This window comes from Cheilinus undulatus, linkage group 2 (assembly GCF_018320785.1).
Source record: "Cheilinus undulatus linkage group 2, ASM1832078v1, whole genome shotgun sequence".
NCBI classification, from domain to species: Eukaryota; Metazoa; Chordata; class Actinopteri; order Labriformes; family Labridae; genus Cheilinus; species Cheilinus undulatus.
In genome coordinates this window covers 49971858-49988348 of record NC_054866.1, presented here as the reverse complement: position 1 = coordinate 49988348, position 16491 = coordinate 49971858, and the positions used below count along the sequence as shown (strand labels likewise).

At 39.5% G+C, this 16491-nt stretch overlaps 1 protein-coding gene across 3 annotated transcripts; it reads right to left on the bottom strand.

Annotated features, from left to right (window-relative positions):
• Nucleotides 1-390: 390 nt before the first annotated feature.
• On the bottom strand, nucleotides 391-14566 carry aqp11 (aquaporin 11). 3 transcript variants are annotated; one of them, XR_005992461.1, is made up of 4 exons: nucleotides 13779-14566; nucleotides 4509-4625; nucleotides 3656-3898; nucleotides 391-514 (listed from the first exon to the last, which is right to left on the bottom strand). XR_005992461.1 is itself a non-coding variant. In XM_041797499.1 (3 exons), exons 1-3 carry the CDS (start codon nucleotides 14374-14376, stop codon nucleotides 3798-3800), a joined length of 816 nt encoding a protein of 271 aa, XP_041653433.1. In that variant the 5' UTR covers nucleotides 14377-14566; the 3' UTR covers nucleotides 3270-3797. The 3 variants fall into 3 exon arrangements, 2 of the variants coding, with proteins under 2 accessions (XP_041653433.1, XP_041653442.1); XM_041797499.1 differs by lacking the exon at nucleotides 391-514 and having other exon boundaries at nucleotides 3270-3898; XM_041797508.1 differs by lacking the exons at nucleotides 391-514; nucleotides 3656-3898; nucleotides 4509-4625 and adding an exon at nucleotides 11650-11863.
• Nucleotides 14567-16491: the final 1925 nt, after the last annotated feature.

Genomic DNA, 16491 nt, shown 5'->3' with positions numbered 1-16491 from the left:
ATTTCAAGACTTTGTTTTTGTTTTAATCCAGATCAAAAGGGCTTACAGCTCAATTTAATCCACTATCTTAAAATATTAAAACATTGTGGAAAAGTCCAATATGCAAATTTTTCTTGGGCCTTTATTCCCTCACTGTTGTTCAGTCCACACAACCACAAACATGGGGAAGACTGCTGACTGTCCAAAACCACAGCTTTAACTTCTCTATAAGTTGCTAAATATGATCGGTAAAAGACCACATCTATTATGTGCTTTTAAAAGGATCCAGACTCAGTCGTATCACCCTGAGATGTGTGAGACTATTAAGCATGTTAAAAAGCCACTGAAACAATCTGTCATTTAAAATAACATCACACAAAAACATCTGGTTTCTTTATGCACATGGTTTAATTGTATTTTTACAAAATTGTCGGAAAGTTTCCTCTGACATTTCAGCCAAAAATATCCCCCTGCTGCTACTTTAGCAGGAGGATGACCAAACCCGTGCGATTCATCCTCTGAGGAACTGAAATATCTGTAAAATATGAAGGAATTTGTTGAGACGTTTCAGTTCTAACTAGAGCAGTGTCCATCAAAATAATCTTTAAGACACAAAGAAATCTAATCTAACAGCAGTCATGTCACAGTTGACTCTGAATGAAACATTTCCAGTTCTTAAGGAGGATTTCAAGGCACATATTTGAGCTGTGCTAACGCTAAAAGGTGTTGCTACACTGCGCTTTGCTCTGGAATGTCACAAAATTGCTTTTAATAATATTTACAATGTGTGTGAGTCACTTTAACAAGGACAAGTCCCGTACAAAAAACCCAATCATACTCAGAACATGTTAAAAGTGTGAGTGAGCTTCAGAAAACCGAACTACGGTATAACAAGAAAAAAAACAACCTGGCTCAGTTTAAAAACAGAGACGAAATAAATGCTGGTCCATTGTTATCTGTGTAGATCAAAACTAATCATGAAAATAAATCATGATCATTGAATTAAATCGGCTGAAAATCATGCAAACCTATGTTGGCTTCAAATGTTGGTGCTTATTATTTTAACGATATGACAGAGAAGAGTGATGTTATGCTGAATATCAGCACTGCTGTGGTTTGGTCATAGGATGAGAGCAGTAGATAATCCCAGCAGTGATGATACTCAGAACAACAGCTCAACTAAAGGTGATTTCACCTTTAGACAGTGATGGAAAGACTTCAAGATTATCATACTCAAGTACAGTTGGTTAAAATTTTCTAAAGAAGAAGTAAAATTACAGGTATAGAAATCTACTCAAGTATGAGTAAAAAGTAGATTATTTAAAGTTTACTGAGTCGCTACTTTTGATACCCGAGGGGTTTCTACAGTAGAGAATGATTTTTCCTTAATATGCAGTAACTACAAGATAATTTGAATCTCTCTGCTTTTTAACCCTTACGAGTTCCTTTGATATCCCAACAAATTTGTCCCTAAGAGCAAAAATGTCCGCTTCCCAAAAACTGCTGTAAAAAATTTTATAATTTATATTAAAAATGTTTCCACTGTACATGAGTCAGTCTTTTATAAACTACTTCAGCCTGAAATATACATATCAAATATTAATCATATTTTGGGGATTTTAACCCTTTAAAAGCCAGTATGTTTACACATGTCCACTGTTTTTAATAGAACAAAATCACAAAAAGAAACATACACTTTTTTTTTTATACACACACCATTATCCAACATCAATAGCGACACACACTAATCATTTCAGAGGCTGTGCACCCTTGCAGAAAACGGTATAGAGTGTGAATCCAGCCTGTGGAACAGTTAAATCCGGCCCTGAAGATTATATGGTATTTCTGGCCCATCAGTATGAGGTCCTCAAGAATAAAAATGTAAACCTATCCTTGATGATTTAAGATATCCTTGTTAAGTCATAAAATCTGAAAAAAAAAATTGTTTTATTTTCAAATTTGCATCTCAAAATTAGGAGTCAAATTTAGGATTCTGACTTATTTCCTACTTTGTGCATTTCAACCCATAATTTTGACTTCTTATATAATATTTTGAGCTTTTAGATCAATGGTTTTAAATTTTAAGTCATATTGTGAGCTTTTCTTTTACTAATTACATTGTATTTTATCTCATATTTTCAACTCCTAACTTTGACTTTACAATCCCATACCTTGACCTTTTAAACTCATAATTTAAACATTTGAATCATATTTTGACTTTTATTTCATGATTACAAATTTTACTTCATATTTTGACCTTTTAAAATCATGATTTTCACTTTCTTTCTAATGTATTGGCCTTTAAAAACATTATTTTTCAATTTTATGTTTTGACCTTTTTGAGCTAATAAATTTACTCTTCTCAGAATGTGAGCCTTTCAACAATTATTAATTTTTTTTTAAATTTAAAATCATTTATCATAAGTGCTAAGTTTTGTTTTTTGTTCATATTTCATTACCAGTGAAACAAGCTTGATAGTTTATGGTTAAAATGGTGACCCTGTTAGGCCCTCCAGTTAGACCTGAATCCAGAATCTGGCCCCTACTGTGATTAAGTTTGACACCCCTGTCTAAGGGTTAAGATGTAGTGGAGCACAATAACTTCTCCCAAAATACACTTAGCTTAAAGTAAAATTACTGAATTTAAAAACTACTAAAAAACTAGTAGTATGCAGAAAGGCTACAAACGGTAATTTGAGTAGGTGTTATTTGCTACTTTTACCTTTGCCATTAGGCAAAGTTGGTAACTGCCTGGGGCCTTCTGCTCCAAAGGAAACTTGGAAACCTTCACAAAAATACCCTAACATCCAAACAAATCCCATTGATATTCCAGAAAATTTCATGAGAAATTCCCCAAAAATCAAACCAGTTTCACAAATTCCCATGAAAGTACCTAAAAGTTTCAACCACCAAAAGTTCAAATCAAACTATTCAAAATATACAAACAGGGTCAACATTTAATTATAACTGTCAACCTCATTTTCACCAGTAATGAAATATGAAAAAAAAAAACAGAACTGATGATACATCATTTGGAAATTCAAAAAGTCAAAATGATAAGTTAAAAGGCTCAAATTTGAGACAAAAATTCCAATCTAATAGTACAAAAGATCAGAACAAAAATGTTTTTAAGGAGCAAATATATGAGGTAAAAGTTGAAATCTTAAGTCTAAAATATCAAAATATGAGAAAAAATTGAAATCATATGTTTAAAAGTCAAAATATGGGATTAAAAGCCAAAGTAAGAAGTTGAAAAGGTCAAAATATGACCAAAAATTTATATTGGGAATCTAAAAGATAAAAATGTGACATATAAAGTCCAAATTATGAGTTGAAAAGGTCAAAGTAAAAAATGAAAAGTCAAAATCATAAGTTTGAGTCATAATCTTGAGATGGTCAAAACTAACTGTTGTAATATTTGCATTTGAATGTGTAAAGGTTTTAAGAGGAGATTTTTAAAAATGTTGAAATATCTGATACTTGAATGACTGGAAAGAAACTCCTTTATGCTTTTGATTTACAACAAATCACCTCGTAGAGTAAAATTGTTACTTGTTTATATCCAGACACCTTCCTCACAAGTATAGTTTAAAAGAAACTAAACATCAATTAATTTTTGAGCTTTCCGTTTTACTTCCAACATGTGCTCGTGAGGTGAAACCATCCTATAGCTCACCTGTCATCAGGATGATCCATAATAAAGTCTATCAAAGTGCATATTAGTGCTGTTTGTCTGGTTCTAACTCGTACTATCTGAGATCGGCTGTCTGCCATGTGCTGCTCATGTTGTGCTCCGTATGAAATCTGTGCTGTGATTTTCAGGTCTTCTTCTTTGAGTCTAGGGGAAGATGCAGAGACGATGATTTCCCAGACATCACTGGGACGATTTTATCAAACAGCAGGACTGAGCTCATCATTCCTGCAGCAGCAAGAGAAAATAAGAAGGAAAACAGGTTTTATCCTTAAGAGGGTATTTAACAAAAACCCAAATATAGGCAGTGCATTCAGGAAGTATTTAGACGCCCCCGATCTAGGTGTGTAAAGCTTGTTGCATCATCTTCAATAAAGACTTGAGGCTATAAATGACACCAAAAGTGCTTCAAAAGGGTCTAAAAACTAATTTGTTATTTCTTCTTGTTTTTTTCTTTTTGATAAATAGGCAAAAAAAAAGGTCTAAATTCTGTTTTCACTTTGTCAGTATGGGGTACTGAGTGTATGAAAGGAAAAAAATGAATTTAAACTGTAGCATCAGGTGTAATGCTATAGGTCTAACAACTTTAATATTTGTGATGGCTTTATCATCTGATTCAAGGTTTAATATGTTAATAATACAATCAGTTATAGGTCTTGAACAAAAGTAATAAAGATAATCAAATCCCTTTATTAGCAATACTCCCTTCTGCAGGCTAAAAAACAATTTGCAACAGTGGATTTAATGTAAAACCTCTTATTTTGGTGAAGCTGAAGTCAATGCTTTGAAAGACTTTTTAAAACCTGCTGACATTCTGGTATCAGTCAGTGGTTCTCACCCAGCAGGGGGCCAACCCAGTAGACGAGGCAGTACTCCAGGAAGGAGTTCCCACTGCAGGGGAACTGTGTGGAGAAGGCCAACGCGGGGTTAAACACGGCTCCTGTCATACCACCTCCTGAAAAACACACAAAAAGACTTAATAGAAAGATTCATGGCATAATAGAAGGTACTGTTCATTCATAAGAAAATCACGAACAGTTACAGTAAGTGTTAAAATCTGTCTTTGAGAGGTTGTTTTAGAAGTAGTTAAACAAAGGGTGGCTCGCTAAAGCTAACATATCTATGCTACCTATGTAAACAACATTACTACATAAGCTTGCTTTAGCAGTGTGAGCTCTAGCAACGCGAGTTTTAGGAAACAGCTAAAGCTAACTTAGCTTCAAAGAAAACTTTGATACATAGCTTACATAGTTGCTTTGTGAGCTTAGCTTTAGCTATATTAACTACGTAGCTCCATTAACTACAGTGCTAATGAAGCTACATAAGCCATGCTTGCTACATTAGGATGATTATATTTAGAACAAGCTTTTTTTTTTCCAGAAAGCAGACGGTTTACTCAGCTTTATTAAATGTTTTGTAATCAGATTTTGCAGGTCAGGTGTTTATTTATGTTTTTTTATTTTGGCATCCTAACCCTTACCCTAACCCTGTATGGAAGTTTAATCTTATTTTATTCTGAAAGTGTATCATATATTTCTGTTCTTAGATACACAGTGTCTCAGATGTAGGGCCTGAAACCAGTCCGCTCTCAAAATTTTGAGCATAAAGACCAGTCCAGCCAACCACAGATGTTGCTATGATCCTCTAGGATTATGGGTAATGTAGTGCCGTTGACCAGAGTTGTGAAAAAAAAAATCATATTTCTTATACAATTAAGTTAATGACATGATCATGTCATTTCACTTTGAGCAGAAGTACCAGATTGTAAGCAGAAGGTGGACAAAAAGATGGACTCAGCCAATCAGCAGTGTGGGATTGTGGGTAATGTAGTACCATTGACTATGACCATAAAATCCGGTCAAATTTATATGAAATAAACATTGTTTCACACTCAAATAGCACATTATGGCATGGAGCCAGCCCTGTACCTCACTGTCTAAAGGCACCTTATCCCTATAATTGGCAGTCTGTCAGTGTGTCTTTCTGTATGTCTCAATTTGAACACCACAAGGTTGCTCTAATTTTCCCTGATACCTGGGTGTACAAGTTCGAAACTTGTGCAATAATAAAATCATAGTGGAGGCGGAGTTCTAAGCGAGTAGCAACAAGAAGATGGTGCAGTCATGGAGGAAGAGATTAGCGTGGATGCTGCAATAGCACCAGTTTTATCAGAACTTGAAGACATTTCTTTGTTAAAAGAAGAGCAAAGAACAGCAGTGAATTGTCTTCTTGTCAAAAGTAACAAAAGTCCAGTACTTACATGTCTATAGGTGTCATGTTTTGCGTTATTCCTCGGAAGCTGTGCATGCGCAGCTCGAGAGCGGCTACATCAGCGTTTCCGCTAGTCTTTTTTGTCCCCGGTCAAAATGACCGGCAGTCCTCAAGAATTCCGGCAATTTAGAAAAACTACCGGACATTTGCTTTAACATTGTTTTGCTGCATTAACAGCAGCAAAATGCTAAAATCTGATATTCTGTGACACATCGATATGTATAAGTCTGCGCTAAATGGGACAGAGGACATATTTTTATTTCAAGACCTGACCCAAAACCGCAACAGTAGGAACCAAGCCGACAGTGAACCTGAGTAATTATTACCCTGTTATTACAGACTGGTAGGGACGTACACATGATAGACCCTAAAATGACTGCACAAAGTCTTTCTCTTATTTTTCTTTGTATAAGTGGTTTAAAGCATCAAAATGAAAGCTGCTTTTACTTACACACGCAGTCAGATACACAATATATGCCCACGTAAAACTCATAAACAACAACAGTTAGCTTCACATTAGCACCGTTAGCCTGTTAGTACATTGACCGCTACCATTACTTAGCAGCTTACAACAGCCAAATACCATCCTCCACTGACAATGAAGCATCCAAACATAACTCCCCAGTGCTCTGTTAACTGGACACTGCGTTAGATATATACATAGATATAACTGTAACCTCTGCTAAAGCTGTAAATCCAGCCATCCTGGTTTATTTGGACTAGTCCCGAAAAGACAAAAGCTCCACAGCCGATGGTCCAGTCCAGTCCTCCTCTCATTGATGGCATATCCAAGTCTACTTCTGCTAATTAGCCAGGACATCCCAAGGATTAACAACCAGCTACGGGGAAGAGAGATTGAGCCTTTACGCTATCAGCTCCAAGCGGTCCATGCCGTTCTGCACGATGTGATTCTGTGTTGACTACAATCCAGCTTTATCTGAGGATTGGTCATAGGTAGTTTATCGAAGTCCACTACAACTCTGCTTGGCATAGACCTCTCTCTCTCTCTGCTGCTGCATCAGTGTTAACGACCCTCAGCTATACATTCCCTTAGTTTCAGCCCCTTCATTACTCGCAGCGATGACATACTCAAAATCTCTCCATACCGCTGATGATATTAAGCCTTTGGTTAACCAGGAAAACCTCACTTAGATTAAAATTCTGCTTTACGAGAAAGTTCTGGTCAAACTTTCCCTGCATAGTCTCCAGCAGTACTGAGCACGCACAGAGAGATGGGCTTGCTTTGACGTCATCGTGCAGGCTTTTCATGCCTTTTGATAGGAGGAAGACAGTGGATAGAGCTGGAAACGGGAGAGAGTGGGGAGACATGTGGCAAAGGGCCACAGGCCAGATTCAAACCAGGGCCCATCCTCCATGCGTAAAGGAGGGTCTGCCAAATATGCCAGCAAGTGTGTGCTGGGTTAGTATCACGGCTGACATCCTCTCATTATTGTGAAATGATAATGCCAAATTATCATCCACTGAATTAATTTGCCTTTGATTCAATTTCATATGGAGCCCCAGACAAAAAAAAAAAAAAAAAAAATTGTGGCCACAATATAGCTATAACGTGTGCACATATTACTAATTTGTGGCCACAAAGTAGGTATAATGTGCACATGAAATACTAATTAATAAGATTAATATTATTCCTGGACAGCTGGGTAGGCAAATCAAGCGCACCTTCCTATTCCAGTATCTAAAGGCCCATTTATGCTCAATGTTAAATACCGCTCCAGATACGGACGGAGCCTTCTGTCCGTGCTCTGCGTTCATTTCGTCCGTATTTCTGCACGTTTCCATAAAGTTTACGGATACGGGCCAAACGGAGGAGTACCACCGGAAACCCTGGGGGCAGCGTTGATGTCACTACCCGATACGTAGCTCTACTGAGACACGAAGAAGAAATAACAATGGCGGAACTTTTTGAGGAAAAGTTGTGCGAGTTGGTTAGAAACGCTGCCTCCGTTTTTGTTTGTTATGCAAGAGGTACATTATCAAGCATTACCCAGCTGTCCAGGAATGATATTAATATTATTAATTAGTATTTCGTGCATACATCATACCTACTTCGGGCCACAAATTAGTATTTCCTGCGCACGTTATACTTATTTTGTGGCCACGAATTAGTATTTCATGGCCACAAATTAGCATTTCGTGGCCATGAATTAGTATTTTGTGAGCACTTTATAGCTATATTGTGGCCACAATTAAATTTTTTTTTTTACCATGTCATGTCTGGGGCTCTGTAATTTCATGTTATCAAGAAGGGAAATTGTAGACTTGATCGTTTAAATCGTTTAGATCGTTTATGTAAAAATATCCTACACCATAGCTTTCCATTAAATTAAGGATTTTGGGATTGCCGATCAGAATTCAGGGGCCCTTCCCCTCTAGATCCACCCCGGCTTAGGATGAAAAGACGCACCTATCACGGTGACAGCTCATCTCCACATTCAGACTCAAAACAAGAGCGAACTGCAGGAGGCTGTGTAATTTTACAGTAGTGATGGTACTTAAAGATATTTAGAGCCATCAGACACACTTCCCCTTGACTTCAGTGAAGAAATATTAGTTTTCCCATTGCGCCTGAAACTTTCAGCACTCACTTTCCATCTTGTGTTTCTTTGCTTCTCCCATGTGTCATCACCCATCAACTTTTGTTTGATTGATGGCACCTGTCTTTTGACATGGATAAGTTGCCTCTCCAACAAAGCTGCACCACCTAGTGTTGAAACTAAGAAGTACAATACAGTCAAGCACAAGCTTCATGTTCTCATGCGGCCATATTTTGTTTTATTTTTAGAATGGCCAATAATTAAACGGGCCGTGGGCCACAGTTGGCCCGAAGGCTGTAGTTTGAACACCCCTGTTTTAAACAGTTTGTTTATTAATCCTGTGACTAATTTACTTGAAGCTTTCATCAGATGGTTAAAATTGCTCTCGTCATGGAAAGAAAAAAAAACCCATGGGGATTCCCTTGGAATCCTCTCCCCACCAAGCTTGCTAGACACAGTAACAGTAACCAAGGGGGGCGGGGCTTAGCCATGGCACAATCTAGACTGCATGTTTACTAGCTGGGGATTCCCCTTGGCAGCCACACCCACTGTGATGTCATCAAAGCCACTGATTGGGCAAAGATCAAAGCGCAAAAACCTATACCCCAATCAGCAGGCTCTGTGGTATATTGAGAATTCTGAACATCGAGTTTATTGTTTGACAGAGCTTTTTGTTCAAGTACATTTCATTTTCATCCATTTTTTTTTATAACTTCAATTTTAACAATTAGAAAAATGAACACAGAAAACAACGCTGAAAACATGATTGAGACCAACGTAGTGGTGAACAAAGAAATTCTGCGCACCATAATCAGCGAATTTCTCAACCAGCTGACAGAGGTGCAATGGACCAACTTACAAATGGGAGCCTTCGATCGCCACACAAAGGATGTGTTGATGGAAATGTGTGTAGAAATTATCAACAGCTGTGCTACACACATTTTTAAGCTCTTCACTGCTAAAGAGGACAGCAATTTGGAAGAAAAATGCTCCAGACACTCCCCTGGATCTAAGGGATCACAGACGAGTGTGGCTGTGTCCAAAGAACAGGTACAGCAGTGTTTGGGTAATATGGGTGGAGCTATCGCCGAGGCTTTGGCAGTGGTGGTGGGTGTCCCAGGTGACGTCTATTGCCCCAGCACAGGGAAGGTGACAGAGCTCGTGGTCACAGAGGTAACAGAAAAGGTGTCTGAGCTCTCTAAAAGTGGGGGAAGTAGTGGTAGCAGTGAAAACGAACGTGTGGGTTTTCCTGCAAAAATTAAGAATTTGGCTAAGCAAATTGGGAAACTGCTCCGAAGATGTGTGGCAAAGATCTCGTCAAGCATTGGTAAATGTAAATCTCTGCAAGACGAGTCAGAGCCCACATCAGAGGAGTATATGGAGCAAGAGGAAGAAACTGAATCATCACAGATTGATCCGGAGGACATCGGCAAAATGTCTCAGACTTCCGTTAGTCCTCTGGATGCTCGATCAGAGGAATTCAGATCGTCTGTTACAGCCATCAAGTCGATCCTAGAGGAAGAGGCCAGCAATGTTGCAGTTCAATATAATATGGAGTGTTGCATGACCGAGGAGGAATACGACATGAATTTTAAGAAATCCTCCAAGGAGTCAGAAAAGTTAGCCTTTGCGATTGTTGAAGATGTAAACAACGACTTTCAAGAGGATTTGGAATTCCAACCAGAGGGGGAGATCAAATTACAAGTCGAATCAATCAAATCAATCAAATCATCAACTAAGGCGAGGCTTGAAACAGAAGTGAAAGCTTTCTTTGTTGGCCATTATGTTCGGGAGTCAGTCTTGAACATGGTGGCCAAATTAAAGAGCAAACTCATGTTCAGCCAAACAAAAGATAATAAGGAATCGACCGAAAAGCTCATTCATAGCGTGCATGAGTTGGTGGAAGGTATGATCACCAGAGTTGAAGACGAAGGTGAAGAGGAGGTTTGCCTGTATGAGAGGATTGTCAGTAGTAGTTCCAGCAGTCTGCACAGCACTGTTACAAAGGAGCTAATCGACGTCCTTTCGGATCACCTGAAATCATCGGTAGAAGCCACTGATGAGTTCACTGATTTCGAAATACAGGCAGAGGTCAAGCCTGAAGTCAACTCTTTTCTGCAGCAGATGTGGAAGTGGCTAAAAAAAGAGGCACGGCAACATTTTAAAGGAAAGGACAATGTTAGCAGCACAGTAAGGAAGATTGAGGAAGTCGTGGCCTCTCTTCCAGTGGATATGGGTTGCCGGGTATCTGAAGCGAAGTTGTTAACACCAGAGTTTGAAGAAGAGCAAACAGAGCAGGAGGAGGAAATTAAATCTTTACAGATTGATCTGGAGGACGACAAGAAAATGTCTCAGACTCCTGTAAGTCCTCTGGACGCTCAATCAGAGGAATTCAGATTATCTGTTACAGCCGTCAAGTCGATCCTAGAGGAAGAGGCCAGCAATGTTGCAGTTCAATATAATACGGAATGTTGCTTGACAGAGGAGGAATACGACATGCATTTTAAGAAATCCTCCACGGAGCAAGAAAAGTTAGCCTTTGCGATTGTTGACATGGTAAACAACGACTTTCAAGAGGATTTGGAATGCCAACCGGAGGGGGAGATCAAATTATTAGCCGAATCAATCAAATCATCAACTAAGGCGAGGCTTGAAACAGAAGTGAAAGCTTTCTTTGTTGGCCATTATGTTCGGGAGTCAGTCTTGAACATGGTGGCCAAATTAAAGAGCAAACTTATGTTCAGCCAAACAAAAGATAATAAGGAATCGACCGAAAAGCTCATTCATAGCGTGCATGAGTTGGTGGAAGATATGATCATCAGAGTTGAAGACAAAGGTGAAGAGGAGGTTTGCCTGTATGAGAGGATTTTCAGTAGTAGCTCCAGCAGTCTGCACAGCACTGTTACAAAGGAGCTAATCGACGTCCTTTCGGATCACCTGAAATCATCGGTAGAAGCCACTGATGAGTTCACTGATTTCGAAATACAGGCAGAGGTCAAGCCTGAAGTCGACTCTTTTCTGCAGCGGATGTGGAGGTGGCTTAAAAAAGGGGCATGGCGACATCTAAAAGGGAAGGACAATGTTAGCAGCACGGTAAGGAAGATTGATGAAGTCGTGGCCTCTCTTCCGGTGGATACGGATTGCCGGGTATCTGAGCCAGCAGAAGTTCTGGATGAAGACCAAACCTTGACAGTTAGACCCATCACACCTGAGGACGATAGTGAGAATGAGGATAATTTGGATGATTATTCCACTTATCATTCACTTATTACTATCATAACTCACTGTCCTGAAGCTGTGGTTGAAGACATGGCAGAGGAAACTTTGCATGAAGAAATGGCCCCAACAGTTAAAGCTTCCACACCTGAGGATAACAGGAATCTATGTGATGATGATGACAGGTTACCTACTAACATATTAGACTCTGATGAAGATGATGAAGCTTTATCAGAGTTTGAGTATGAAAACGGTGACCCCAAAACCTCATCCAGCCAAAAGTGGGATGTGACAGCTTGTGAATTAATTGTGCATGAGCTGTTGGGTATGGTTATGAAAGATGTAGCCATTAGTCCATCACATGAGAAGTACCAAGCTCTGGAAAGGACTTTAAAAGACATGCTTTTCACGGAGGTCAGAGCATCGGGCATCATTATTGAGCTAACACAAAAGAGTGTTATAAAGGTTTGCATGAAGGTGCACAAGGACCTGAGCAAGAAATACGGCAAGATGCTCTGGAGGAAGATGCTGAATCAGTCTGAATCCATCAATAATTTTGTGGTGGAGACTCTGAAAAAACGCCTGGGGCCAAAAGAAATCAGTGGCATCAGAAAGTTCGCCCAACGTGCCATTGATTTTATCAAGGACTTATTTAGTTAGGTGATCTGCAGTTTGGGTGGGCGGGTGGGACTGACCCTTCTTATAGCAGTGATTTTGTGTAGCTGGGTGTCTTTGGGATCTTGGCGCACAGAGTCTCAGCTGTGAGGAGGGTCTCCAGGGGTCTGTCATCAACAACTGATGATGGGCCCCTATAAGACCACACAGAAGTACATGTGAGCTCTCATGTGGACTTCTGGGTGGTTAGGGTTTTCCCCGAGTGCTTCGGTTTCCCCACTTAAAAAAATCAAATAAAGAATATCGTAAATATTTAAAAACATCATTTCTGTTTTAAAATGTGTTAATAAGTTTTGTTAAAGAGGAGCAAACAGTCTTCTTACAGGTAAAAAAGCTCCTCCTCCATGAAAATATTCAAATGATGCAAGCATAGCTCACACGGTTTTTGTTGGCTGCTTAAGTGATGGAGATAACATAGCTACATTAGCTACGTATCTACATAGCAAAGTAAACTTTAGCTATGTTTGCTAAAACCATGTTGCTCAAGTTAACGTGGCTATAGATGTTGGAGCTGCATAGCTAACATAGATATGTAGATAATTTATCTATGTAGCTAAGTAAGCTATAGCTCACATTGCTTAAGCTAGCTAGGCTATAGATGACAATGTAGACTACAAAGCAGCATAGCAAAAGCTCCCAAAGCAGCTATATAAGCTTCGTAGCTATGTTATCTACATAGCGACATTAGCTTTAGTTCTGTTTGCAAAAGCTCACATTGCTAAAACTTACTGAGCTACATTGGCTTATGTAGAGTAGAATTCAAAACTTAAACAGATACTTTAAACCTTATTTCAATTAAAAATAAGTGAACATTTATTAGGATGAGTTAATTCAAAAACCATAATTAAATTACTGTGAAACTCTTAAAACTTCAATGATTTATTATAACGCTTTGTTTGTCAGTCTTAACGCTGCAATATTTTAAAACGTATTGTTGTATATGATTATTTTTTGTCACTTTTATGTGCAATTATCTGTGTTCTATACTGCTGACTTGATGTGACAACTGATGTTTTACTGACTGTCCTGACCCAGTAAGGTTTAATTTAAAAAAATAAAACAATGCAAATGCAGTGTGATTTACAAATGTAGAGCCCTTTGTAAATGCGTGTTGCATGTTTTGCACTTAAATGTCAACATATGATTTTTTTAAATGAAAAAATACAGATTTTTTTCAATCAAAATATTAATGAAGGCCTCTTCTGATTAAAATATTTTTGTGTGCATCATCAATACTTTTGTGAGTGTTTTTAAGTGTTTATTAGTTTATAGTTATGATGGCACATATTTTTTTCAGTGAGAACTGAAAAACATTCTGGAGTGAGTCAACATGTAAAAACCAAAAATACGTTTGTGTGCATGTATTACTTCGTTTTTCTCCGTCTTACCTGCATAAACCACTGTGGCAATGACTGCAGCTACAGCGTGCACGCGGTATTTCTCCTCCACGGATCTCGTGCGCGTGATAGCACTCTGAACCGCAAAGGCACAGCCGAGCTCCACCGTGGCTGCTGTGAGCAGGGGCGCGTGAATGGGGCTGATGCACCGGAACCCGAGGAGCTTGTGCCTCACGTGCAGCCCTGACAAACCCATACCCCAGATCATCGGCACCGCTGCTCGTGCAGCAGCGGCAGCAGCGAACTGGCACGCGATTCTCCGCAGTGCGGATCCGCACGAGAGCTTTGCGTGGTACGCGTGCTCGAGCGCACCGGAGGGGTTTCCTATGGCCCCGTTGAAGGTGAGCCCGTGGACCACAGCAGCCAGGTAGGTGAAGGTGAGCGCGAGGCGAGGCTCGATCCCGCCCACCTCTGACAGCAGTTTGAGCTCGTGGGTGCAGCAGCAAAGCTGGAAGGTAGAAACGAGCTCCACGGCGTACACACTGAGTCCGGTGTCCGTGAGAGCTCTGCTACACAACCTGCGGGTCACTTCGCTCAGAGCCACGACCCCCACCAGCACCGACAGAGACACCGCCACGTCCGCAGACATGCTCCCGGCTCTGAACGTTTTCTGTCGGGGAGTGATTGAGGCTGCAGCAGGGGGAGGAGTCCACTGAGTACACGGCTGTTAAAGTCGCCTCTCCGGCCTCCGCGCGCTGTCTTTACCGCAGCTTCTCTCCTCCTGCGCCGGATGGACGCCTGGGCTGCATTGGGGTGCTGCTGCTTTGTTATCCCGGAGGATGCAGGTCCATCCTGGGAGCGAATGGGCTTCAGCCTCTTTAACTCACATGGTGCGGAAGTGACTGAGCTTTCAAGGTTTCCTCCTCCTATTTCTCCCCCCTGCTGGTCCTACTCGCCCCTGCTCCTCTGCAGGTATGTGAGGGGTGACAGTAACAAAAACTAACATACAAAAACGGTGATAAAAACATGGATTTTAAAGGATTCAGTGATAAATTAGGATTAATTCAGGTAGCCTATATTTGGACAATTTTTGAAATGTTACTGGAAGGAATCTGCACCCCTGGCATTTAAATTACTGGCTGCTTCCTTGGCTCATGTCCAGCTCTTTAACCACATATCATTTCCCACTCTTTCATCCCTGTTTCAGGCTCTATCCATGGGTTAAAAAGGGTTTATCTCTTAAATAAAGGCCAAAAGCCCCCAATAAATCCAGAAAAATGAATTAACAGCTAATCACAATCACTATTCTTGGGGCGTGGCAGAACATTAAGAAATGAAAGAGAAAATCAACAGGTGATGATGGCGAAACAAAATTGACTCCCATCTATATTTATTGAAGTTTCTCATCAAAGAATACATTTTCCCCTTTTTTATGAGACATTTGAACACATTATAACATATAGAATGCAGTCGTCTAATTCACTGAGGTTACCTGAACACATCATATTTTCCCTTCAGCTGTATAGTTCACTAATTAACTTCAGTTTTGCCAGTCCCACCGCGGATTTCTACACTGGATTAATATTGTTAACAAACAGGACTTGCTCAAAGTTTTGGAGCACTTTTCAGCATTTATCTGAGCAGATGAAGAAGAAAACTTTCCTGAAGCAGCTGAACAGAGTGGTATGACCATGGCTTGATCCCGTGTTGTTGTTAGCGTCTTTGCTAACATTAGCAAAGATGTGCTTTGCCTGAAGGTTGAAATTAAGACTTGTGCTTCAGTGTAAAGGCAGTTCATCACTGCAGCATGTAGCCACAATTTAGGTTTTATCTTAACTAACATTCTCCAGCTTTTACAAGAAAATTGCCATTAAGCAGACCTGGGTCTGTCTCCTCACTCATCACTGCTGGCTGTGTCTGACCCTCTCACCTCTTCACCTCCAGGCAAGTAAACATCCATGCTGAAAGACTATGGAAGCAAGTTCTGATCAAACTTAGTCATGTGATAATATTACGTTTTTTTTTTTTTGTTTGTTTTTTAATGCGTAAAGGTTTTAAGAGTAATCACAAACGTTAACACGTTAATGTTAAAAGCCCTCATTTTAAATGATAATACTAATATTTAATGAAATTCAAAAGCTTTATCGCTTCCTTTTCTCTTTCCTTCTCCTACTCTCACACATACCTTAAACTTCAAGTCATCCAGATTTTTAAAAATTTAAAACTCTTGCATCATTGTGATTCGTCTTGTCGTAATGTTTGGCGTTACTGCTTTTAGTGATCATGACTTCACTGAAACTTAAGAAATGCTGGTTTTAATCCATTATTGGGTAGAAGAACATATAATATCTCTTTTTTATTGTATTTACTAAGCTCCCCTGACAAGCATCATATATCAGTGTTCTATCAGAGGACTGCACTCTGCAGACTCCTGAGTGTTTCCATGTTTGTGTGCCAGCCTGGTCTGAATAAAGGAATGGATTGGCTGAGTAGGATCACGTTTTGCTTGGAGGAACCAAACACCTGTGGCATTTTCTAATGTCCTTATATCAGTCATTTGTGAACTGTACACCTCTTTGAGTGATATCTGTATAAAACACATTCATTTCTGTTTTAATTCAACAAGAAATTATTTTAGAGTACAAAATATGGACCTTGTACATAGACAGTACTACAAATGCAGCACAGAGTAAGTGCAGCACCTATAAAACATATTAACCCCCTTAGATGTTTTACCCTTTAATTGATTTTATAAATCAATCAT